This window comes from Podarcis gaigeae (assembly GCF_964106915.1).
Source record: "Podarcis gaigeae genome assembly, chromosome: 1".
Classification (NCBI taxonomy): domain Eukaryota; kingdom Metazoa; phylum Chordata; class Lepidosauria; order Squamata; family Lacertidae; genus Podarcis; species Podarcis gaigeae.
The window spans coordinates 126207898-126229610 of record NC_139678.1 but is presented as its reverse complement, the minus strand read 5'-3'; the positions used below and the strand labels follow the sequence as shown (position 1 = coordinate 126229610).

General features: G+C 44.4%; 2 protein-coding genes across 4 annotated transcripts; one reads left to right on the top strand and one right to left on the bottom strand.

The window, feature by feature from the left end:
* Positions 1-632: 632 nt before the first annotated feature.
* NIF3L1 (NGG1 interacting factor 3 like 1) lies at positions 633-11743 on the bottom strand. 3 transcript variants are annotated; one of them, XM_083712941.1, is made up of 8 exons: positions 11620-11716; positions 10117-10192; positions 9013-9456; positions 7502-7667; positions 6123-6249; positions 2910-3048; positions 1860-1943; positions 633-954 (listed from the first exon to the last, which is right to left on the bottom strand). In XM_083712941.1, the coding sequence occupies exons 3-8, from the start codon at positions 9437-9439 to the stop codon at positions 770-772; spliced, it is 1128 nt and encodes a 375-aa protein (XP_083569067.1). In that variant the 5' UTR covers positions 9440-9456; positions 10117-10192; positions 11620-11716; the 3' UTR covers positions 633-769. The 3 variants fall into 3 exon arrangements, with proteins under 3 accessions (XP_083569067.1, XP_083569069.1, XP_083569068.1); XM_083712943.1 differs by lacking the exon at positions 10117-10192 and having other exon boundaries at positions 11620-11743; XM_083712942.1 differs by lacking the exon at positions 10117-10192 and having other exon boundaries at positions 11629-11723.
* Positions 11706-20982, top strand: PPIL3 (peptidylprolyl isomerase like 3). The gene is made up of 7 exons (XM_083715438.1): positions 11706-11815; positions 13941-14014; positions 15697-15771; positions 18120-18213; positions 19758-19825; positions 20076-20194; positions 20640-20982. Exons 2-7 carry the CDS (start codon positions 14012-14014, stop codon positions 20764-20766), a joined length of 486 nt encoding a protein of 161 aa, XP_083571564.1. The 5' UTR covers positions 11706-11815; positions 13941-14011; the 3' UTR covers positions 20767-20982.
* Positions 20983-21713: the final 731 nt, after the last annotated feature.

Sequence of the window (21713 nt, the reverse complement as noted above, 5' to 3'; positions counted from 1 at the left end):
ATCATTGGTTTAGCTTATTTTTTGTCTTACATTTTCCAGAATAAAAAAGCTAGCTGTCAGGTAGAAGTGCTTTCTTTGGGGGGGGGGGGGGAGAGATTCCTTGCACAGCATAAAATTCCCAAAGTGAAGTTGAGAAATAGTTTTTTCCTAAAATTCCTGATTATTTTTTGTGCTAAGGCGACCAATCAAAGCGTGATTTTAGCTGCAACCCTGTGAACCTATACCCAGAAGTCCTCTTTGGGGCCCCACAAATGGTGTTACGTTGCTAGTGCCTCTTTGCTTTGGTGCCCTTATAGTTCTCCATCAGGTACCCCCCTCTTTACACTTCTGGGAAGCTAATGCCTCCTTACTATGGAGGGAAGCTTCACATCACCCAGGAGGAAGTGCTGTTGAAATTCTTCTCTCACCTTCCCAGTGCTTAGTCTTTTGCCTGACTGATCGCACCCCGCCTTAGAGAGAGAGAGCTCTGCTCCCCTTGAGAACTGCCTACCCCACAAGGTAAAATGCAGTAAGATGAGATAACAGTATCAGCTGCCCAAAAATACAAAGCATTTGATTATGTGGAATAAAAATTAAATAGCAGGGCACATCGTTCTCAGTTGTGATAAAGAATGTCACATTTTGCAAACAGATTGTCAGTCAGCCATTTATTTCCAGGCAGGTTATCCCTAGCACTTTGAAAACCATATTGTGCTTTTAACCAGAGCCTCTCCCGTTTTATATTTTTGTATGTTAAATACAGTCTGATGTTCTGGACCTCACACTTTTGCTATACCACTTGAAGGGGGTCTCTGTCTGTCTCAGAAACTACGATACAGATCTTGTTCTGAAGGTGACCAGCCAGCTCTTTTTGCAGCTCCAGCAGAAAGCCTCGCTCAGTGTTGCTGTGCTCGCACAAGATCACGCTTATCCCTTTGGAAACAGCATCCAGTACGTCATGGTGGGACATCTCTCCTACCAATATAATTAAGATACTGGTTATTGATTAGGACTTGGGCACTTCGCTTGTAATTAAGACAGAAAAGAGCCAATAGCCGTGTTGGTTAGTGATCTTACAGGCATTGGCTGAAAAGCGGAGTACAATGCATACTTTAAAAAAATGTAGTGATGTGAACACAGGTTTCAAGAAAGATCGACCTGGGCTCAATCCAGGCAAGTTCACTGCTGAGGAAGAGGCCTCCTAGGTACCAAAAAGCTTCATTTTCCAATTTCCCATAGAACCATGAGGATGCATTGCAGGAAACTGAAGGCTGTGCATGGCTCTTGCATCCCTACCCAATCCGCCATCTTTCTTTTGTGCCTGTTTCCTGCATCTCACCTTTTCCCTTCTCCCCAAGACTTAATTAAATCTGCGACACGAGATTTCCATGTGTGTTATACTTCCTGCTCTTCTCTCTGCCCCTTTGGTTTAACCGTTAAACCCAGTGTCTTTGCTACCTCGATTCCTAGACAACTGTCAGGGAATTGGAGGCAGAGAAGGGGGAGAGAATGGGGACTTACAGAGATAAGCCTCCGTTACTTAGCAGCTGTACTTCCTTGGACGAGGAGGGTGACGAAGGGCTGTCAGGAAGCAGTGAATCAGAGAGGGGGGAGCCACTTCCGGGGCAGAGGAAGGAAGGGGGTGGGTGGGTTCAGGAAGTGGATATGCTGGAAGAAAACGAAAGCTGCTTCAGTCTCTGCAACTGACTCACCATGATGCAGGCTGACTCTCAGAGCTCTTTGTAAATAGCAAGAAGAAACCTATAAATCCTGTAAATAAGGCTGGATTCCTGGACTCTTATGTCTGCTGGCACTCACCAATCTTCCCTGACAGCAACCAAACAGGTTCTTTGAGTGCATTATTAATGAGAGGTTCTTACCTGTGAGATAGAGATCACTTTCTGTGCCTTTCAGAACACTACTTCCTGAGCCAGCGCAAAGGGCAACCACCTTCACCTGGGATTCTACAAAATGGTAAAACCACATTGTTACACCGTCGGTCCTCTCAGGGAGACTGAGGAACCTGTGGCTCTCCCAAGGGTCTGATGAGAGTTGAGGTCCAACAACATCGGTCCAGAGGGCAGCAGGTTCCCCACCCCTGTGCCAAGGAGCATTATGCAGTTTTCAACAGGAGGAGGCTATAACTTGGCAGAAGAGCACATTTTGCTTACAGGAAGCCTCATGTTCAGCTCCCACAACCAAACTCCAGCGTAAGTAAACCCTGGTCGCAATACCCTGAAAAACCTCCAGCAGCCGAAGACCATAAGGAGCTGTTGCCAGGAAGATACCACACAGCCCAGGTGGGCAAGCAGTCAAAGCCTACATCCTAGATCCATATAATGCTATAAAACCAAGTTAAGTCCTCCACAAATCGTAGTGAGCTTCACCGCTTCAATTGTTCCATGTTCCCCATTTTGAGACGGAATTATAATTATTTTTAGCCTACCCTCAAAAAGATGTTCTGTTCAGAAGACATTCGTTTGGATCTGCTTTCTCTTTGTGTGCATGTTTTTAAACCATTTCCAGAAGTTCCAGCTGGTCCAATTATAGACTGTCTGAACTTGCTTTAGTCACTTTTACTTCTGCAATTCTAAACACGCTTACTAGAGAGGAAGTCCCACTGAACTCAAAGATATTTACTTGGACGTAAGCCCCATTAAGATTGTGTATGGCCAAGACTGGCATTCAAGCAGTGTTTTATAATATTTATAACCTGCCTTTCCTTCAAGGATCTGAAGGCTGCTTACATGGATACATGGGCTGCCCCCGTTTAACAGAAGGAAGAAAAACAGTCACTTCAGAATTAACTAGCTCTCTTTGCTGCAGCAAGTAGACATTCTCCTGTTGCATACAGAGCAATAGACCATTTACAGGAAGTAAGTAATGCATGTCTGTGGCCCAATGTTTTTTCATATGAGGAAATACCATACCCAATGATTTTCCAGCTCCAAGGGCTAGGCGAATATGAGACAGTCTTAAGTGGCTTTTCACTCGTTCAACCAAGACGGAAATAGAAGCTGGCTCCTTCAGTACACACAAGCGTCCCATGCCAGTATCTTCAAGAAGAGGCTGAGGAGAAGCAAAAATTAAAGAGTTCCTTTAGAAGGGCTTACACACATCTCGGCCCACTTCAACAAGTGACAGTTTCCCTAAATACAAGCACGTTTCCAAAGACGTGATACTTTTAAAGGACTGTTGTTCCCAAACGTTTTCCTCTCGTGGGCCACTGAAAGTCTGGACAGGCTGCTTCCTGATTCTTCTGCCTGTTTTAACCATTTTAAATGCACTTGTGGGACATCATTGCAATTTTATTGCTCCTTTCCTTTTTTTATACATTGCGTTTCGTATTACTTGGAATGCCATACAATGCAAATTGCAATAATACCAAATACAATATAAGCAGTACAACAATACGCGTATGTAATGCAGTGGATGTGCCACCTCCTATCTTCATCCACAGATCCACAGAAACACTGCAGTTTCTGAACCCCTGGACTATTTCATGTAATTTGTTATTCTTTCTAATAAGTTATTTTAATGTTTTTTTGAAAAGTTTTTATTGTTAAAATAATTCAGCATTAATACACATATATTACAAATATGCAAACATACATTTCATACAATTCTTAAAAGTGTTCAAACATACCTACACTCAATCCCACAGATAATTCCTTTTCCCATCACCATCCACCACCCCTCACCCCACCTTTGTGTTAGACTTCCAATCTACTCAATTGCAATTTCTTCTATTACTTCTATTACTTTCTTTCACATACCTTTAACCTAATTTCATACTTCTTTTTCTATTACACATTGTTATCCATCTTATTTAGTATTTCAGTATTTGAAACGGAACTTGTTTAATCTAATAGGAGTTCTGATTTTTCGATATGAAAAAGTTGTCAGTTATTTTAATTTTTGATGTGCCAACAGAAAGACTGAGAGCCTTTGCATTCCTACCTGGGAGCAGGCCCCATGGACTTCAGCAAAAATGCACAGGAACGGGCTGTAACTGGAGTCTCAGGACATAAATGGATCCCAAACTGTCTTCAAATAGTGGATGCAGCCACAACTTCCTGGTCACCTTTTCTGTCATTGCAGCAGCTCATCCTACGCCCCACCCTACCAGCAACTAAACTAGTGGGAAGCACTGCCAGAAAACAGCAGTTGCATCCACATCTGGATCAACACATTATAGCCTCCATGAGATTACCGTATTTTTTGCACCATAGGGCGCACCGGACCATAGGGCGCACCCAGTTTTTAGGGGGGGAAATCAAGGGAAAAAATATTTCCCCCCCCCCAGCCCCAAAGAGCAGCGTACAGGCTGCACACAACCTCTCGTTGCTCACTGCTTAGGCTTCCCCTTTAGCCCCGTGCAGCCTCTCCTTGCCGGGAGACGCTGCGCAGGGCTAAAGAATCCATAACCCCGTGAAGCCTCTCCTTGTGGAGGGGTTGCGCGCAGCTATGGAAGAAGGCAAGGCAGCGAGCGGGATGGATCCCGCTCGCTGCTTTGGCTTCCCCTTTAGCCCCGTGCAGCCTCTCCCTGCCGGAGGGGTTGCGCACGGCTACGGCAGAAGCCTGCATTCGCTCCATAGGACGCACACACATTTCCCCTCAATTTTTGGAGGGGAAAAACTGCGTCCAATAGAGCGAAAAATACGGTACATGGCAGAGGAAAGCGATTAACATTTGCTGCATAAAATAAGCGTTTGGAATCTTGCCCTCTACCCATCTCAGTCAGTTCCCAATCTTCTCTCTCACACCCAGGAAAGACCTCTCTTGGCTTCTTAAGCTTATCCTAGAGGCAGGGCACAGCAACCCTCCAAACAGAATCAAGCTAACAGTGCAGGGAAACAGTTACCCAGAGGCTTCAAAATGGTGTGTGAGACACACACACACATCCAATATAATAGGACCTCAGATGCTGCTGAACTACAACTCCCATCATTCCTGGTCATGGGCCATGCTTGCTGGGGCTGCTCAGAGTTATAGTTCAGCAATCCCAAAGTTCCCCACACTTGCAATATGACGTTAAGTAGATATGGACAGTGCTTTTGAATTATGGTGCTGGAGGAGACTCTTGAGAGTCCCATGGACTGCAAGAAGATCAAACCTATCCATTCTGAAGGAAATCAGCCCTGAGTTCTCACTGGAAGCACAGATCCTGAAGCTGAGGCTCCAATACTTTGGCCACCTCATGAGAAGAGAAGACTCCCTGGAAAAGACCCTGATGTTGGGAAAGATGGAGGGCACAAGGAGAAGGGGACGACAGAGGACGAGATGGTTGGACAGTGTTCTCAAAGCTACTAACATGAGTGTGACCAAACTACGTGAGGCAGTGGAAGACCTGAGTGCCTGGTGTGCTCTGGTCCATGGGGTCACGAAGAGTTGGACATGACTAAACAACTAAACAACAAAGATATGGACAGACAAGCTGTGCATCAAGGGTTAGTGATGGAGAAGGGGAGGGGCTCTTTTAAGCTCATTGAGGTGGCTGGCCCATTCATTCCACCTCCTTCCTAAGATAGAAGTCTCTACTCTTCCATCAGAGCACGGTATATTCTGCAGCCTCAGGCCAGACCCCTTCCTCAAAGCAAGCCTGGATGGCTCAGTTCTTAAAGCATGGTGCTGATAATGCCAAGGTTGCAAGCTCGATCCCTGTATGAGACAGCTGCATATTTCTGCAGGGCTAGATGATCCTCGGGGACGCGGGTGGCTCTGTGGTCTAAACCACAGAGCCTAGGGCTTGCCGATCAGAAGGTCAGCAGTTCGAATCCCCGTGATGATGGGGTGAGCTCCCGTTGCTCGGTCCCTGCTCCTGCCAACCTAGCAGTTCGAAAGCACATCAAAGTACAAGCAGATAAATAGGTACCACTCCGGTGGAAAGGTAAACAGTGTTTCCGTGCGCTGCTCTGGTTTCGCCAGAAGCGGCTTAGTCATGCTGGCCACATGACCCGGGAAAACTGTCTGTGGATAAACGCTGGCTCCCTCAGCCAGTAAAGCGAGATGAGCGCTGCAACCCCAGAATCGTTCGCGACTGGACTTAACTGTCAGGGGTCCTTTACCTTTACCTTTAGATGATCCTCGCGATGCCTCCCAATTCTTAGAATTCTCTCTTTCCATGCACACGTGTGACTTACCTTCTGTAATGATACGATTTCAGTCTTTTGATAGAGAAGACTGTTCTGGGAGAGCAGGGCCACCACGTGCAGCAAGGCTTGCTGGGTGCAGTTCACGCCGACTCGCGTCTGCTCTTCCCCTTCAACCCTTGAGGAAATTGTAACTTTTTAATATTCTTTTTAAAAAATATATCAGTTGTGATCTACTAATTATGCTTTGGGTGAATAACATTAACTCCAGTGCTCTCTTGAAAGTAGGCTCAGAAGCTCCTGCTGCTTCTCTACCCCATCCATGGTCTTTGGCCCTCCAGACGTTGGTGGACTCTGTGCCGTCATCTCTCATTACTGGCTCCTAGTTGGGACTGATGAGAGTTGGGGTCCAACAACAGCTGCAGGGCCACAGGTGTAGAACAAGGATCCATCTCCTCTTCCATGCTAACCTCTCTTTGAAAAGGTTGGGTCAGGTCATTCAAATGTTCACGGCAGGGTATCACCCATATCTTTAACTCTGGATTTGATATCCCGCCTTTCACTCCCTTTAAGGAGTCTCAAAGCGGCGAACACTCTCCTTTCCCTTCCTCCCCCACAACAAACACTCTGTGAGGTGAGTGAGGCTGAGAAACTTCAGAGAAGTGTGACTGGCCCAAGGTCACCCAGCAGCTGCAAGTGGAGGAGCGGAGACGCGAACCTGGTTCACCAGATTACGAGTCTACCACTCTTAACCACTACACCACACTGGCTCTCACGATATCCACAATGCTCACTCATCTCCCATAATATGATATTGGGGGTTATAGTAGAAATTCTGTTGTAGTGTCTGGTGGCAGGTATGGATTGGATGAGGATGAAGAAATGGAAGCTTTATCCAGTTAAGATGGACATACTGGGAACTAGAGGATCTAGTGATCTTAGGAGGTATTTTGCATGTTCTGGAAAGAGTTGCCTTCCCTCTGAAGGTTTGGGGTTTTCTGGATGTAGCCCTGCTCCTGGGTGCTCAAAGTAGCCAGAAATGGCTTTACCAGCAATATCTTATTTAATTCATACATTAAATTTCTATCCTGCTTTTCACCACACAGCAATCCCAGGGCAAGTTACTTTCTAAATGTAAACCAATATACCAAACATTCGTTAAAAGTCATTAACACCAAACCAAGATTCTTAAACGCATCATTCCACAATTTGCTCCTATACTTGTATGCCAGTTGAGCCCTTTCCTGGAAAAACAGGGCCTGGTCTTATTCATACACTAGTCACTTTTGGATTAGATTATCTAGGGAATTGGATTGTCTGCAGAAAAAGGGGTTGGCAAACCACAATATCTGACTGGGCCAGCAAGGCCACCCGCCAGAATTGTTGGTTTCTGTTTAGAGTGAAACACCTTGGGTAGCCTTCAACATTACCTGGCAGGAACAGTTGTGATAAGCGACACCTCTGGCACCCCACGCAAACTGGACAAAATTGTGTCTAGGTTGTCGTCCGGGCAAGCAGTAAACTCAACACGGAAAGACCCCCCTGTGGGGTAACTGGAAGCTGTTGCAGGCTGCAAGGGAGCAAAGGTGCAGGCACCTGAGGAAAAAGAATAGTAGCACGTTAAAGGATTTGTACAACACACATGGCAAAGTTCTATCTTCCTTGCAACCAGATGCCGTATTTTCTGAAAGCAGATATCATAAGATTTTAGCCATGTCTCCAAGCACCCATCAGCTTCAGCCAGCAATGGTCACTGGACACACGACAGGAGCTCAAGTCCAACAACATCCAGAGGGCACCAGGTTGGGAAATCTGCCAGCAAATTGGATGTACAGAAAGACAATGTTCTCCACTGCTTTAGAAAGGCAGTTCATTTCATAAAGCCCTAGTCACCATTTAGGTCTGTGTTAGACCTCTCTCTTCCTATAACCATGCAGTGATTCTATGGCAGCGTTTATTTATAATTATAAAAAGGTAAAGGAACCCCTGACCATTAGGTCCAGTCGTGACCAACTCTGGGGTTGCGGTGCTCATCTCGCTTTATTGGCCAAGGGAGCCGGCGTACAGCTTCCGGGTCATGTGACCAGCATGACTAAGCCACTTCTGGTGAACCAGAGCAGCGCACGGAAACGCCGTTTACCTTCCTGCCAGAGCGGTACCTATTTATCTACTTGTACTTTGACGTGCTTTCGAACTGCTAGGTTGGCAGGAGCAGGGACCGAGCAATGGGAGCTCACCCTGTCGCGGGGATTCAAACCGCCGACCTTCTGATTGGCAAGTCCTAGGCTCTGTGGTTTAACCCACAGTGCCACCCGTGTCCCTTCATTTATAATTAAATCCCTCCCTTATTCCGAGGAACTCAGGGTGGAACATGCGAAGATCCTAGATTGCCTCCTAGCCTAGGCTCAGACCGAGACTGCGGGCGTGTGACTGCAATGACTACATTTAGATGTCATCAGACTACGTTGATATCAAAGAGCCAGGTCAGATTTTTTCAGAAGATGAATGGCAAATGCAATCCAGATTCAGCTGGTGAACTGGAATGCAGACCGTGCTGATTCCACAAACAAGTCAAAAGTAGAAAATAGGCTGAATTGATGAAACTTGTGCCACAGGTCAGGAATATGTGTGTGAGTGTGAGCCCGCAGTCCATTCCTAAGCACTTAAACATGGTGAAGAGATTGGCTGTGAACTCACATCTGAACTGCTTCAGTATAATAGGGCAGCATCTACATTCACTGACACAGCCATCCTTTTGCAAGCCATTGAGCTTGGTGTCCAAGAGCAGAAAATATCAACATTAAATGTTAGGAGGAACATTAAGTGTTGTTTTTATTTTAAAAAAGTGCTGATAAGTTATGGTTGGTTTTCTTCATGCATGTCCCATCCCAGTATATAAATTTTGACATTCATTTTATATTTAAAAACAGTAATGTCTCACCAAGTCCCTTTGCAAGCCAGTTATTGACTCCATGAGGTATAGCATCATACGCAGTATGTGGAGAATAAATGCCAATTCGGTTCTCCAAGGCTCGGATCACAAGACGTTCCTTCCACGTTTTCCATGTGACACGTTTCAGTGGTTGGAAAATAGGCGGGTGGTAAGAGAGAATGAGATCGGCCTTCTTCTGCAGGGCTTCTTCCATCACTTCCTCTGTGAGGTCATTGGTCAAGAAGAGGGTGCGGACAGAATGGGGAGGGCTTGGCTCAACCAGGAGCCCCACATTGTCCCAACTTTCGGCCAGAGAGAGCGAAGCAAAATCATTAAGGGAAGAAATGAGAACCTTCAGATCCATGAAGGATCGCACAGTCAAATTGATCAAAGACCGTATGTGCAAGAACTGCCTCGGAATCCGTGTCAGTTGCATACAGGTTCCTAAAGAACCTGAAAGGTAAGGAAGAAGAAAAAATCAGTAGGTCTATCAATATTTATTTTATTTCATAAAATTTATATACCAAGTGTAGAGAAACCTCAGGGAGGTTTACAACAGGGGTAGGCAACCTAAAGAGGGACGCGGGTGGAGCTGTGGTCTAAACCACAGAGCCTAGGGCTTGCTGATCAGAAGGTCAGTGGTTCAAATCCCCGAAATGGGGTGAGCTCCCATTGCTCGGTCCCAACTCCTGCCAACCTAGCAGTTCGAAAGCACGTCAAAGTGCAAATAGATAAATAGGTACCGCTCCGGCGGAAAGGTAAACGGTGTTTCCATGCGCTGCTCTGGTTCACCAGAAGCAGCTTAGTCGTGCTGGCCACATGACCCAGAAGCTGTACGCCGGCTCCCTCGGCCAGTAAAGCGAGATGAGCACCGCAACCCCAGAGTCGGTCACGACTGGACCTAATGGTCAGGGGTCCCTTTACCTTTAGGCAACCTAAGGCCCATGGGCCGGGCGTTGTTTAACTGGCCCACGCGCCGAGTCGCCCGCTTGGTGAGTCCCCATGTGCTGCGCTAAACTGGCACAGCGAGGGGACTTGCTTCTGCAGCACCATGCGCCAAAAATCATGTCTGCACAGACACAGACGCTGGAAATCGTGGGCGCACATGCTCACACACACACACAATCTGGCCCACACAGTGATCTCTGCTGTAGTGAACCGGCCCAGGCGAGGTAAACCTTGCCGACCCCTGGTTTACAATAAAAGATAACCCAATAAAATTATCACTAAAAAAATGTACAACCGTAATTTAAAACATGCAGAAGATTAAGCCCACAGTAGAATAAGACTAAAACAAAACTCCTACAAGCTTTCTAAACATCTGGGGTAAGATGCAATAGAATAAGATGACACCCCTTAAGAATTTAAAACAACTCTTGTTTAATGCAGAACTGAAAATGAATGACAAATAAACTTTGCAGGACAGGAAATTTCCCAATCATAACATCTTCTCTGTGAATGTTACATCTGTCATGAGCCAACCATGGACAGGATTTTAGCAGCAAGGATTCCACCAAACTTTTGTCCAAAGTGAAGTGTTTTGACAAAAAGGTTCAGAACCACTGTTCACAGGATTAACCATGGGGATGAAAAAATTGTGCGCCTCTTTGCAGTGCTATAGCTGAGCTTGAGCACTACTGTGTACTAGATTTTGAAGAAATTTTGCATCCAAGGAATTTACACTGTAGCAGCAAACAACACAATTGCTGGCCTCATCCAAACTTTCATTTCTCTAATAATGTGGTAACAGCCGAAGTCTCCCCAGTTTTTTGGTGGGGGAGAGAAATGTCCCCTCCACTGCAAATAAATCTTCTCTCCATTTATTCTCAATCCATACTTTTTTTGAACAGCTGGTTTTAAAAACTCATAGGTAAAGGTAAAAAGCTCATCACAGTGGAAATTATCGGGGCTACTCTTTTAAAAGAAAAAACCCTCTAAGGGGGAAAAGCGATGAATTATTATGTTTAATGCTGAATTGGGAAGAATGACTCGTGTTAAGTGTTAAGGTTTTAATAACTTTGATTTGGAAAACCGTTAAAATGATATTCATTGAAATCCAACTAGGGGGATAGGAGGAAGTCACTTAACAATGTTAAGAAGATTAGTTTTAATAAGGTTATGATTTATGTTTGTCTGTTTATTTGTTAGTGTTTTTTTTAATTTTGTGAAAACCCAATAAATCTTTGGGGGGGGGCGAAAGGTGGGGAGCTCAAGATAAAGCAAGATCTTAAGAGACCTACTCTCACAGAAGTGAATCTAGAAAAGCAGCCTCCCTAGTGTTCAATGACACATTACCAAAAAACCCCACCTCCATTCCAGTTAGAATAACCTAGTGGGCCAAAAATCGAAAGGACAAGCACAAGAATCCTGTGCTTGTCTTTTATAAAATCCTTCTATTAAGTATTTCAGGGGTAGAGAATATGCTTTAATATGAACGCCCCAAAAGTGAAAGTGTGGCGGAGCGAATAAAGAGGTGAGTAGGAAGAGGGCAGGGAGACGGATGTTATTCTGTGCAAAGAGACAATAATAATTTTTAAAAACCCAAGCCCTGCATGCATTTTCTTGCATGCATTTTTCTTGGTTTTTTTTCCTTGGTACATTTTTCTTGGTACTTACAGAGCGTGCAGAACGAGGATCAGGCAAAACCGGAGCCCACTCAGGCCTGACTCTGCTCGGCTCCTCCTTCGCTGCGCGGCCCAAATCCGGCGCCGCCTCCTGCCCTCCCGGCGGGCTCCCAGGCTCCGGGAAGCGCTACTTCCTGCCCGGGTCCCACGAGGAGCAAAGCGGCGCCCACGTTGCCGTCCCTTCTTAGGTAAGCGGCGAGCGGCGCAGGATCAGAGCCCGACCCTTTAGCAGTGCAGGATCTGTCCATTTGCAGCGGGGTGGATGGGTGGAGATGAAGCGGGTTGATCGAAACGTATTTCTGCAACAATAAACAATAAAACAAGAGTTCGTAGCTGCAGTAGCAGCCTTGATTTTCACTGGCCTCCTTCTTCTTTTTCTTACCCCGGCCATCTGCCACTCTGGGCGGCTCCCAACAGAATATTAAAAACATGCTAAAACATCAAACATCAAAATTTTACCTAAACAAAGTAGCAAAAAAAAAAAAAATGAAGGATGCTGCGTCCCTGTTATTTGACTTACCTGGGAGAAAGTGCTCCTGAACTCAGCGTGTATTCTTCAGATTAGGTTACCGGTATATCTTTGCTCTTTGGATGTAAGTCCCAACCGAGTTCAGTGGTGTTTACTTCTGAGTAAACATGCTTAGGATCACGTCATAGGAGCCAAGTCCTAGGGGCCAAGGGGTCCCCCCATATTGTATTCAAGTTGGCACCCCTAGATTAGGTTGCACAAAACAATGGATTTGGTGAAACCAGAATGCTATGTGTTTCTGTATACAGTTGTTGTAAACAAAAATTGTCCTTTTCCCTTATGGGGTATCCAAGAGCCCATATAGAGTCCTTACATAGGTTCCCTATTGGTAGGAGAGAATAACAGAGGCCAACCAGAGAATATTGAGAAGCAAAGCAGCTAGCAAGCTTGATCTTTATTGATCTGTTGCAACAGGGTGCTCCCCTCACCCGCAGAAGAGAGGAAGAACCCAGAAAAATGGCTCGCAAGGCCATATAAAGACTTCTGAAATTGCCACCCTGAAGATCAAGACCACCGCCAGAAACATCATACATACATCACAGAAGGGGTGTAACCTAAGACCACCCCTCAGATACATCACAACTACATCACAGAAAAGGCGGTCTTTAAACAGAAATTTGAATGTTTTCCTCCTGTCCTTTATCTTCTGTCTGGCAGGTTACTTGATTGGATTTCCTGGGGAGCCTGGCCAGTCTTTTGTAATGATAAATACTTAGTTCCTGGGCCATGTCACAGGAGCACACCCTATTCATATCTTAAATGTGCCCTTAAGACAGGATTTGTGTGGAAAAAGACAATGGGGAGGTTTCCCACTTTGACCTTGCAGAGAAAACATTTGCTCAGTTTAGGAATCAAAATGGTTCCTGGTTGGTCTTCCTGTGCTGATCTATGTACATGCTTGGTTAGTACACTTATGAACATTACCATATATCTAAGACCATAAAATTCCTATCACAGTGCTACCTCAGTATTAAATGTAGCTTTAACGCTGAGCCTAGGACTTGCCAATCAGAAGGTCGGTGGTTCAAATCCCTGCGACAGGGTGAGCTCCCGTTGCTCGGTCCCTGCTCCTGCCAACCTAGCAGTTCGAAAGCACGTCAAGGTGCAAGTAGATAAATAGGTACTGCTCTGGCGGGAAGGTAAACAGCATTTCCGTGCGCTGCTCTGGTTTGCCAGAAGCGGCTTAGTCATGCTGGCCACATGACACGGAAGCTGTATGCCGGCTCCCTTGGCCAATAAAGCAAGATGAGCCCCGCAACCCCAGAGTCGGCCACGACTGGACCTAACAGTCAGGGGTCCCTTTACCTAATATTAAATAGCTTTAACATTGATGTAGATGTACATGAATGACAGGAGTGTGAGAGACAGGGGTGGGGAATAATGTTTAGAGCTGTCCTGAAGGTCAGATCACCTGATTCTTAAGGATAGACATGTACTTATTATTTCCAGATAGGAAATGCAGAATCTCTCAAATTTAAAGGTTCCCATGGAGAGGGAAAACAAAATATATCTATGTGGAGGGGATCCCAAAATGGGGTTGTTGTTATATCAATGGTGAATAGATGAGATTGCTTTTTTTCTTTTGGGTAGCTTATTATCTTAGAAAAAATATCAGCCATTTTTTTAAATATAGCAAGGAGTGGGTGAAGGCAAAATGGGTAAGATTATGATGTTGCTGTTGGTAATCTTCTTAAAAAAGAAGAAGCAACAAACTGAATTTAGGTGCTCTCTCTCTCTCCCACCTCCCATGGCAAATCATGATGCTCTGTCTTCTGTTGCTGCAGAATTGTGAAATCCTGACAGGTTCAGATGCTGTTGCCTCTTCTGATATGCTTTGCATTCCTGGCCAGCAAAGATGGTAAGTCTGGTTGTTCCAGTATCCTATCTGCTTTTAAGATAACCATTGGAGACTTCCATAAATAATCTTCCAGTTTAGTTTCATAATACAGTTATTTAGTAGTCCAATTGTTTTTATTTTGATTATATATTTTGTGGTTATATACTTTGATTTTGTTCTGTGAACCGCCCTGAGATTTCCGGGTACAGTGGTACCTCTAGATATGAACGGGATCCGTTCCGGAGCCCCGTTCGCATCTAGAAGCAAATGTAACTAGCGATGGCACGTCTGCGCATGCACGCGTCGCTTTTCACCGCTTCTGCGCATGCGAGTGACTTCATTTTGAGCGCATGCGCAAGTGGCGAAACCCAGAAGTAATGCGCTCCATTACTTCTGGGTTGCCGCAGAGCGCAACTCGTATGCACTCAACTCGAAGCATATTCAATCCAAGGTAGGACTGTATAGGGCACCATATAGAATCAATTATTATTAATAATAAATAATAATAATGATAGTATAAATTGCTTCTCACACATTATCTCGGTAATCCTCTCAATTTTAAAAAAGTGGTTTTGTTTCTTAGACTTGTATATCACTTTACGTTAAAAAGCAATTTACAATGCAGTAGACCTGCAACTGACGTGGTTAACATTCCATGGATAGTGCATAAAGCCAAAATCATGCATAGTGAAAACACATTGGGTGCCGTGGCAGCTGGGATTGCAAAAGTTTCCGCCTTCCCTTTCATTGTTATTGTTTTACCGAGTGCATAAAGCCGAATGCACACAAGTTAAATGTGCCAAAGTTGCGGGTCTACCGTACATGTAAAATGCAATAAAACACAATAAAAACATTGAAACAAATGAACAAAATCAATACAGTAATAATTATATAAAACATATAAAGCCTGGATTGGATAGCTTTAACTAAAAACTAATGGTGTGCATGCTTGATTTAAGATTTTAATTCTTCCCCACTTCCCAGACTGTGACCTTTAACTCAGTTGCATGTACTTCCTGTGTCATATGCATAGAATGTGTCCTACATAAATACCCTGCAGTTGAATTATTTTTTCCTCTGGGCTGCAGACTTGATCAGGACTTCAGCGCAAATGTTCTTTAGGCCTTTTCCCTAAACATTCCTGAAGCATCTTTGCGGAAGCCGGTTGAATGTTCATACCTCCTTGCATTGTAATTCCTGCAAGAGGGGTCATGTTTCCACAATCAGAAAACCTGCCTGTTTGAAGGGAGAGTTTTGTTTGCATCCTGATATTCTCTGTGTTCATTCTGAGCCAGACACCTGGGCCGGGGTGGAGGTGAAGCTAACTAGTTGTGGAAATGCATTACTTTACTTGCAGAAGGATAGCTAAACAGAATTTGGGGGGGGGGCGGTGTGCGTTACTGGGTTGTTGCTTTTATTTTGATTATATATATTGTGGTTTTATATTTTGATTTTGTTCTGTGAACCGCCCTGAGACCTCCAGGTATAGGGCGGTATATAAATTCAATCAATCAATCAATCAATAAAATAAAAGAATAAATATTAAACTTTTTGGCTGTCTGCAAATAATTTTAAGATACTTTTGTGTGTGCCGCTCCTCTTGCTCTGAGATAACCCGGCTTAATTGTATTGCTGATTTCGCTGCTGTTTGCCTAGACTGCTGTGAATAAATAATAATTTTTCCTCAACCCCCCCCCCCCCAGGCTGTGACCCTACACACCGATGTGGGAGAAATTAAAATAGAGCTATTCTGTGAAAGAGCACCCAAGGCATGTGAAGTAAGTGATGGCCCCCCCTTCTCTTTCCTCCCCCCACGCCCCCATACACACTACAGGAGGGGGGGCGGGACACATTGCTCTTTCCAGAGGTCTGAACTGATGGCTTGCAAAGAGCTATTGAAATTAGGCTAAAGGACCACAGGTTCCCCACCTCTGTCTGTTAAATAATATGAGCAGCCACCTTCCATGTTTAGATTTCATATACCAAATTGAGAGCCGGTGCAATGAGTTAGTTGAGTGTGTTGGACTAGTATCTGGGAGATCAGGGTTGAAAACCCCCACTCAGCCATGAAGCTACCGTATTTTTCGCACTGTAAGATGCGCCAGACCATAAGACGCACCTCGTTTATGGAAGAGGAAAACATTCTGAATCCTAGGAGCTAGGACAGCAAGTGGGATCGCTGCACAGTGATCCCGCTGGCTGTCCTGGTTTATGGGATAGCTGCGCACAGCCTCTCCCGGGTAGCGGGATGAAGGCTCCCCTTGCCCGGGAGAGGCTGTGCGCGGCTAAGGCTCCCCCAAGAGCCGCGCTCTCTTTAAAGAGCGTGCGGAGTGAGTGTGTGCTCTACGTGGGGCTACCTTTGAAGGTGACCCAGAAACTACAACTAATCCAGAATGCGGCAGCTAGACTGGTGACTGGGAGCGGCCACCGAGACCACATAACACCGGTCTTAAAAGACCTACATTGGCTGCCAGTACGTTTCCAAGCACAATTCAAAGTGTTGGTGCTGACCTTTAAAGCCCTAAACGGCCTCGGTCCAGTATACCTGAAGGAGCGTCTCCACCCCCATCGTTCTGCCCGGACACTGAGGTCTAGCGCCGAGGGCCTTCTGGTGGTTCCCTCACTGCGAGAAGCCAAGTTACAGGGAACCAGGCAGAGGGCCTTCTCGGTAGTGGCGCCCTCCCTGTGGAACGCCCTCCCACCAGATGTCAAACAACAACTACCAGACTTTTAGAAGACGTCTGAAGACAGCCCTGTTTAGGGAAGCTTTTAATGTTTGATGTATTAGAGTATTTTAATAATTTTTTTGGAAGCCGCCCAGAGTGTCTGAGAAGGCCCAGCCAGATGGGCGGGGTATAAATTATTATTATTATTATTATTATTATTATTAGGGGCTTTTCCCCGAGGAGGGAGGGCAGCCCTTCTCCCTCCTCGGGGAAAAGCCCCCAAGAGCCCCACACGCTCCACTCCACTCTTTAAAGGGAGCGCTGAGCAGAGCCTCCTTCCTGCATTCGCTCCATAAGACGCACACACATTTCCCCTTACTTTTTAGGAGGGGAAGTGTGCATCTTATAGAGCAAAAAATACGGTAACCGGATGACATTAGGTCAGTCACTGACATTGGGTCACCCATGGGGTTTTTGTAGGGATTAAATGGGGAGGGGGAGTATCATGTATGCGACCTTCAGCTCCTGGGAGGAAATGGTTGGATAAAAATGGAATAAAATAATTCAGTTAAATTTAATTCTCATTAAGGTACAATCGAACATGAAAAGGTACGTAGGGTTAGTGAATCATCCTTGTTTCCTGTTAGAATAGGTGCTTTCATTCCTTAGCAGGCAGTCTGCTGTACCTGCTGATCCAGTTTCCTTTGAGGCAAGTTCTGTTTTCAAAATAGTTTCACCAGATAAAGATAAGCCAGTCTTCAGTTCATTCCATCGGCTGCAAATAGTAGAACGTAACATAAATGAATGTGGCGTTCGGGTAAAAAATTTTTATTTCATAACAAGAGATGAAAATTAAAAGATGAAAAACCAAGCAAGAATAAAAAGGGGGAAAAGGAAAGGGAAGAAAGAATGAAAGAAAAAAGCAAGAATAAAAGTTGTATACACATAAAGGAAGACTATATATGTTATTTGATTCCCAAGTATCATTCAAGATTTGTCAAGGTTGTCTTGAAAAAGATGCTTCCACTGTGTATGTAACAAAGGGATGCCAAATTGTATAAAATTTGTCTGGAGGTTTTAGACCGTGTCTACACCTCAAATTATGTGGAACTTTCTCCATTATAGCTATATTAATATAAAATGAATGCTGGTTAGATGAAAGGTTCTTCCAGGCAGGAGTTTATTGTCCATTGCCAGCAGCTTGTCTATGCAAGTTTTACACACAGTTTTTTTTACCAAAATTTTGTTACATTTTAATCTGGATTTTCTAACACCACAAAAAATCAGATTGGCAAAAAATAATGGTTTAAATAATTTAAAGGTTACAGCAGTTAGTGCTGGAAAGGAAAAGGAAAAGAAAGGAACATGTGATTCAAAGGGGACAAAATTTTATGTCCTCGTACCATTTTGAATTTCACTGCTGGTTTATTTCTTAACTAGCCTTCTGGTTCTTTTTCTAGAATTTTCTGGCACTCTGCGCTAGTAACTACTACAATGGCTGTATTTTTCACCGGAATATCAAAGGATTTATGGTGCAGACTGGAGATCCAACAGGTAATTCCTTTTTTTAAAGTTAGATATCTCTTAAAACCATTCTCTTGGAGCATTGAGAGAAGCATCAGTCAACATGAGAACTGTTGTTGTGCTATTGAATTCTTTCAAACAAATAGATACTAATTTTGATTTTTAAAAGGCAGTACTGTATATGCAAGGAAGGCCAGTCAAGGCTACAGGCTGTATAGATCATATTTCAAAAAAAGTAGCCAGTGCATCAAAATCATAATACTTAGCATGTTTGTAGAGCCCCATGGGACGCGGGTGGCGCTGTGGGTAAAACCTCAGCGCCTAGGACTTGCCGATCGCATGGTCGGCGGTTCGAATCCCTGCGGCGGGGTGCGCTCCCGTCATTCGGTCCCAGCGCCTGCCAACCTAGCAGTTCAAAAGCACCCCTGGGTGCAAGTAGATAAATAGGGACCGCTTACCAGCGGGAAAGTAAACGACGTTCCGTGTGCTGCGCTGGCTCGCCAGATGCAGCTTGTCACGCTGGCCACGTGACCCGGAAGTGTCTGTGGACAGCGCTGGCTCCTGGCCTATAGAGTGAGATGAGCGCACAACCCTAGAGTCTGTCAAGACTGGCCCGTACGGGCAGGGGTACCTTTACCTTTACTTTTTTTAGAGCCCCATTAGAGCAAACTTATAATGTAGGCCAACTCTAATATCCCATGTTGCCTATGAAGACTTGAGATGCGGAGAATAGTGATCTTTCTAAGAGTGGCAAGTTCACGGTGGTGAGAATTGAATTGAAACTCTGCAAACCAGGAGATTCTCAATTCGACCTCCTGATTCACAGCTCAGCCTCTGAGTGAAATGGCTGCTTCTTGTATACAACAGGAAATTGAGAAAACACTCGTTAGTGAAGGTACAAAATATGTCAGAAAAGGTCAGTTGCAAGTGGAATCTGCTGAGACTTTTCTTAGATCAGTGGATTCTGCTCTGATATTGATGGCATCCACCTGGTTCCTTCATGCTGCCCTGTTAATATCATCCTTTGCCAACATAGAGATTGGAGCCAGTCAGATCAATGTCTGTTTCCTTTGAAATTGGTGGTAATATTTAACCCTAGTACCTAATAACTATGCAAGTCCTAAATCATCTGAAAGGTGCTTAAGAAGGGGAAATCTAGGGGGTTAGGCTTGGACCTCATCTGAACGTACATGATTCAGGAACTTTGCGGAATGTAACCAGAATCTGCACGAAAAACCACTTAGATAATCCAATGCAAGTTCCTTTGAGTTCTATAATAATAGTGTCATAAATAGGTTGCTTCTGAAATGGAGCTACAATTCAGTCCTCCCAATTTTGGCTCTTTCTACCCTGTAGATGTTATGTGCTGAAAAAGTCTTTTTGTTATTTCTTGCTTTTTTTCCAAACAGCAGCAGAAACCAGAGAGGACATCTCCTGTTGCTTAGTCATCACCAATTCGCTAAGGACTTAAGGGAGATACGTGTATGTTGTGGACATGGGGAAAAGGTGCCTGAATTTGTAGGAATCCTGCTAACCTATCTACCCAACTTCCCCTATCCCTCTTGTTCTTTCAGGCTCCGGAAAAGGAGGAAATAGCATTTGGGGCAGAAAATTTGAAGATGAATACAGTGAATACTTAAAAGTATGTTTTGCTTTGCTCATTAACAGTTTCTTGTTGCTGCACGTTTATGTGAACAGGGAAGTTGTCCCTTTTTGGGGGCTTGGAAGGAAACGAAACAAACCCAGAGATGTAGTAGCATATAATAATAATTTATTGCATTTTAGTGTGTTACACTTTAAGACCATCTGGTGAAAGGAGAAAAATGCTATAATAATAATAATAAAAACCCTTGTTTTTGGGTCCCCACTCCCATTGCACCTTCCTCTCTCAGCACAGTGTCCGTGGAGTTGTTTCTATGGCAAATAATGGTCCAAATACAAATGGGTCTCAGTTCTTCATCACCTACGGCAAACAGCCACACCTGGACATGAAATACACCGTGTTTGGGAAGTGAGTATTACAGTATTGAATTGTATAATGCAGGATTTAATTCTGTCATCATACTCGAGCTGGTGGCCACATGAACTGGGTCATGCCAGCCTTAAGTTTTTATGTACAGTGGTACCTCGGGTTACATACGCTTCAGGTTACAGACTCCACTAACCCAGAAATAGTACCTTGGGTTAAGAACTTTGCTTCAGGATCAGAACAGAAATCGTGCTCCAGCAGCGCGGCGGCAGCAGGAGGCACCATTAGCTAAAGTGGTGCTTCAGGTTAAGAACAGTTTCAGGTTAAGAACGGACCTCCAGAACGAATTAAGTACTTAACCAGAGGTACCACTGTATATCAGAAGATGTATCATTCCGGGAGGTTGAAAAATTGTCATCCGAAGTTTGTGCCTTTCTGTGCAGGGAGGTTCTCATTGCTATTTTTCATTTCTTGCCTGATCAAACAGGGTCATCGATGGCTTGGATACCCTGGATGAGCTGGAGAAACTGCCAGTGAACGAGAAGACATTCCGCCCCCTTAATGACGTCCATGTTAAAGATGTTACAATCCACGCAAACCCTTTTGCTCAGTAGCTGCAAAGCGCCCATGCAGATTCCTGGCTTGAAAAACTGCTGGTGGGTCTTTGAAGACACATGGGCTTGTGCCTTCTCTTGGAATTACGGACTTCCCAAGCTGTTCAAATTTCAGCATTTCATGAGGGGGAAAGGCCACCGTTTGATGTGTGAAATTGTACATATTTAAAAAACCTGGGCTAATGTTTTTAAAATAAATAAATAAATACATACATACATATATATATTAATCAACTCATGTTTTCCTGTTAAATTCCATCTGGATTATACCAGCTATTCTTTCAAAATGCTTTGTATGCGGACTCTTATCTTCAAGGCCGGGGTGGGTTGAACAATTGGGACTAATGGTGTAATAGTCCCACAACCTTATGGCAGGCTTCATCTACACACTTAGGCCTCATCTACACACCTCAGTGGCCAGCTTGTAGTTTAATTTCCCTCCCTCCAGGATCCCTCACACCCAGCCAAAATGCAGCCCATAGAAGAAGCCTCCTTGCTTCACATTGGCATTGCTCTCTTGCAAAGCAAAACACAACTTTTCCAAACGGGCCATGAGCTGAGCAGGTGCAGGGATCTTGATTATTTTTGTAATGCTTTTTGTATCCCCATCTAATCTTGCCTCTTTCTCTTCTCTCTCTATTTATTGAAAGGGGCAAGATTATATGGGGACACAAAAAGGATTAAATATATCTATCTCTCAAAACTGCAACCTGCCCCACATCTAGGGTTTGCCTAAAAAATGCCCAGCAAAATTCGGATATATGGCAACCCTTGTCGGCAGTATACATTTGGGCAATTATCCATAAAAATAGCTGACACTCGGTGCTTTTTTTCTATAAAAAAATGTTTAGGGGTATGCTCTGGTCCATGTGGTCACGAAGAGTCGGACACAACTAAACGACTAAACAACAACTTTCATTTTGACTCAAGAAAATCACCATTTTGTA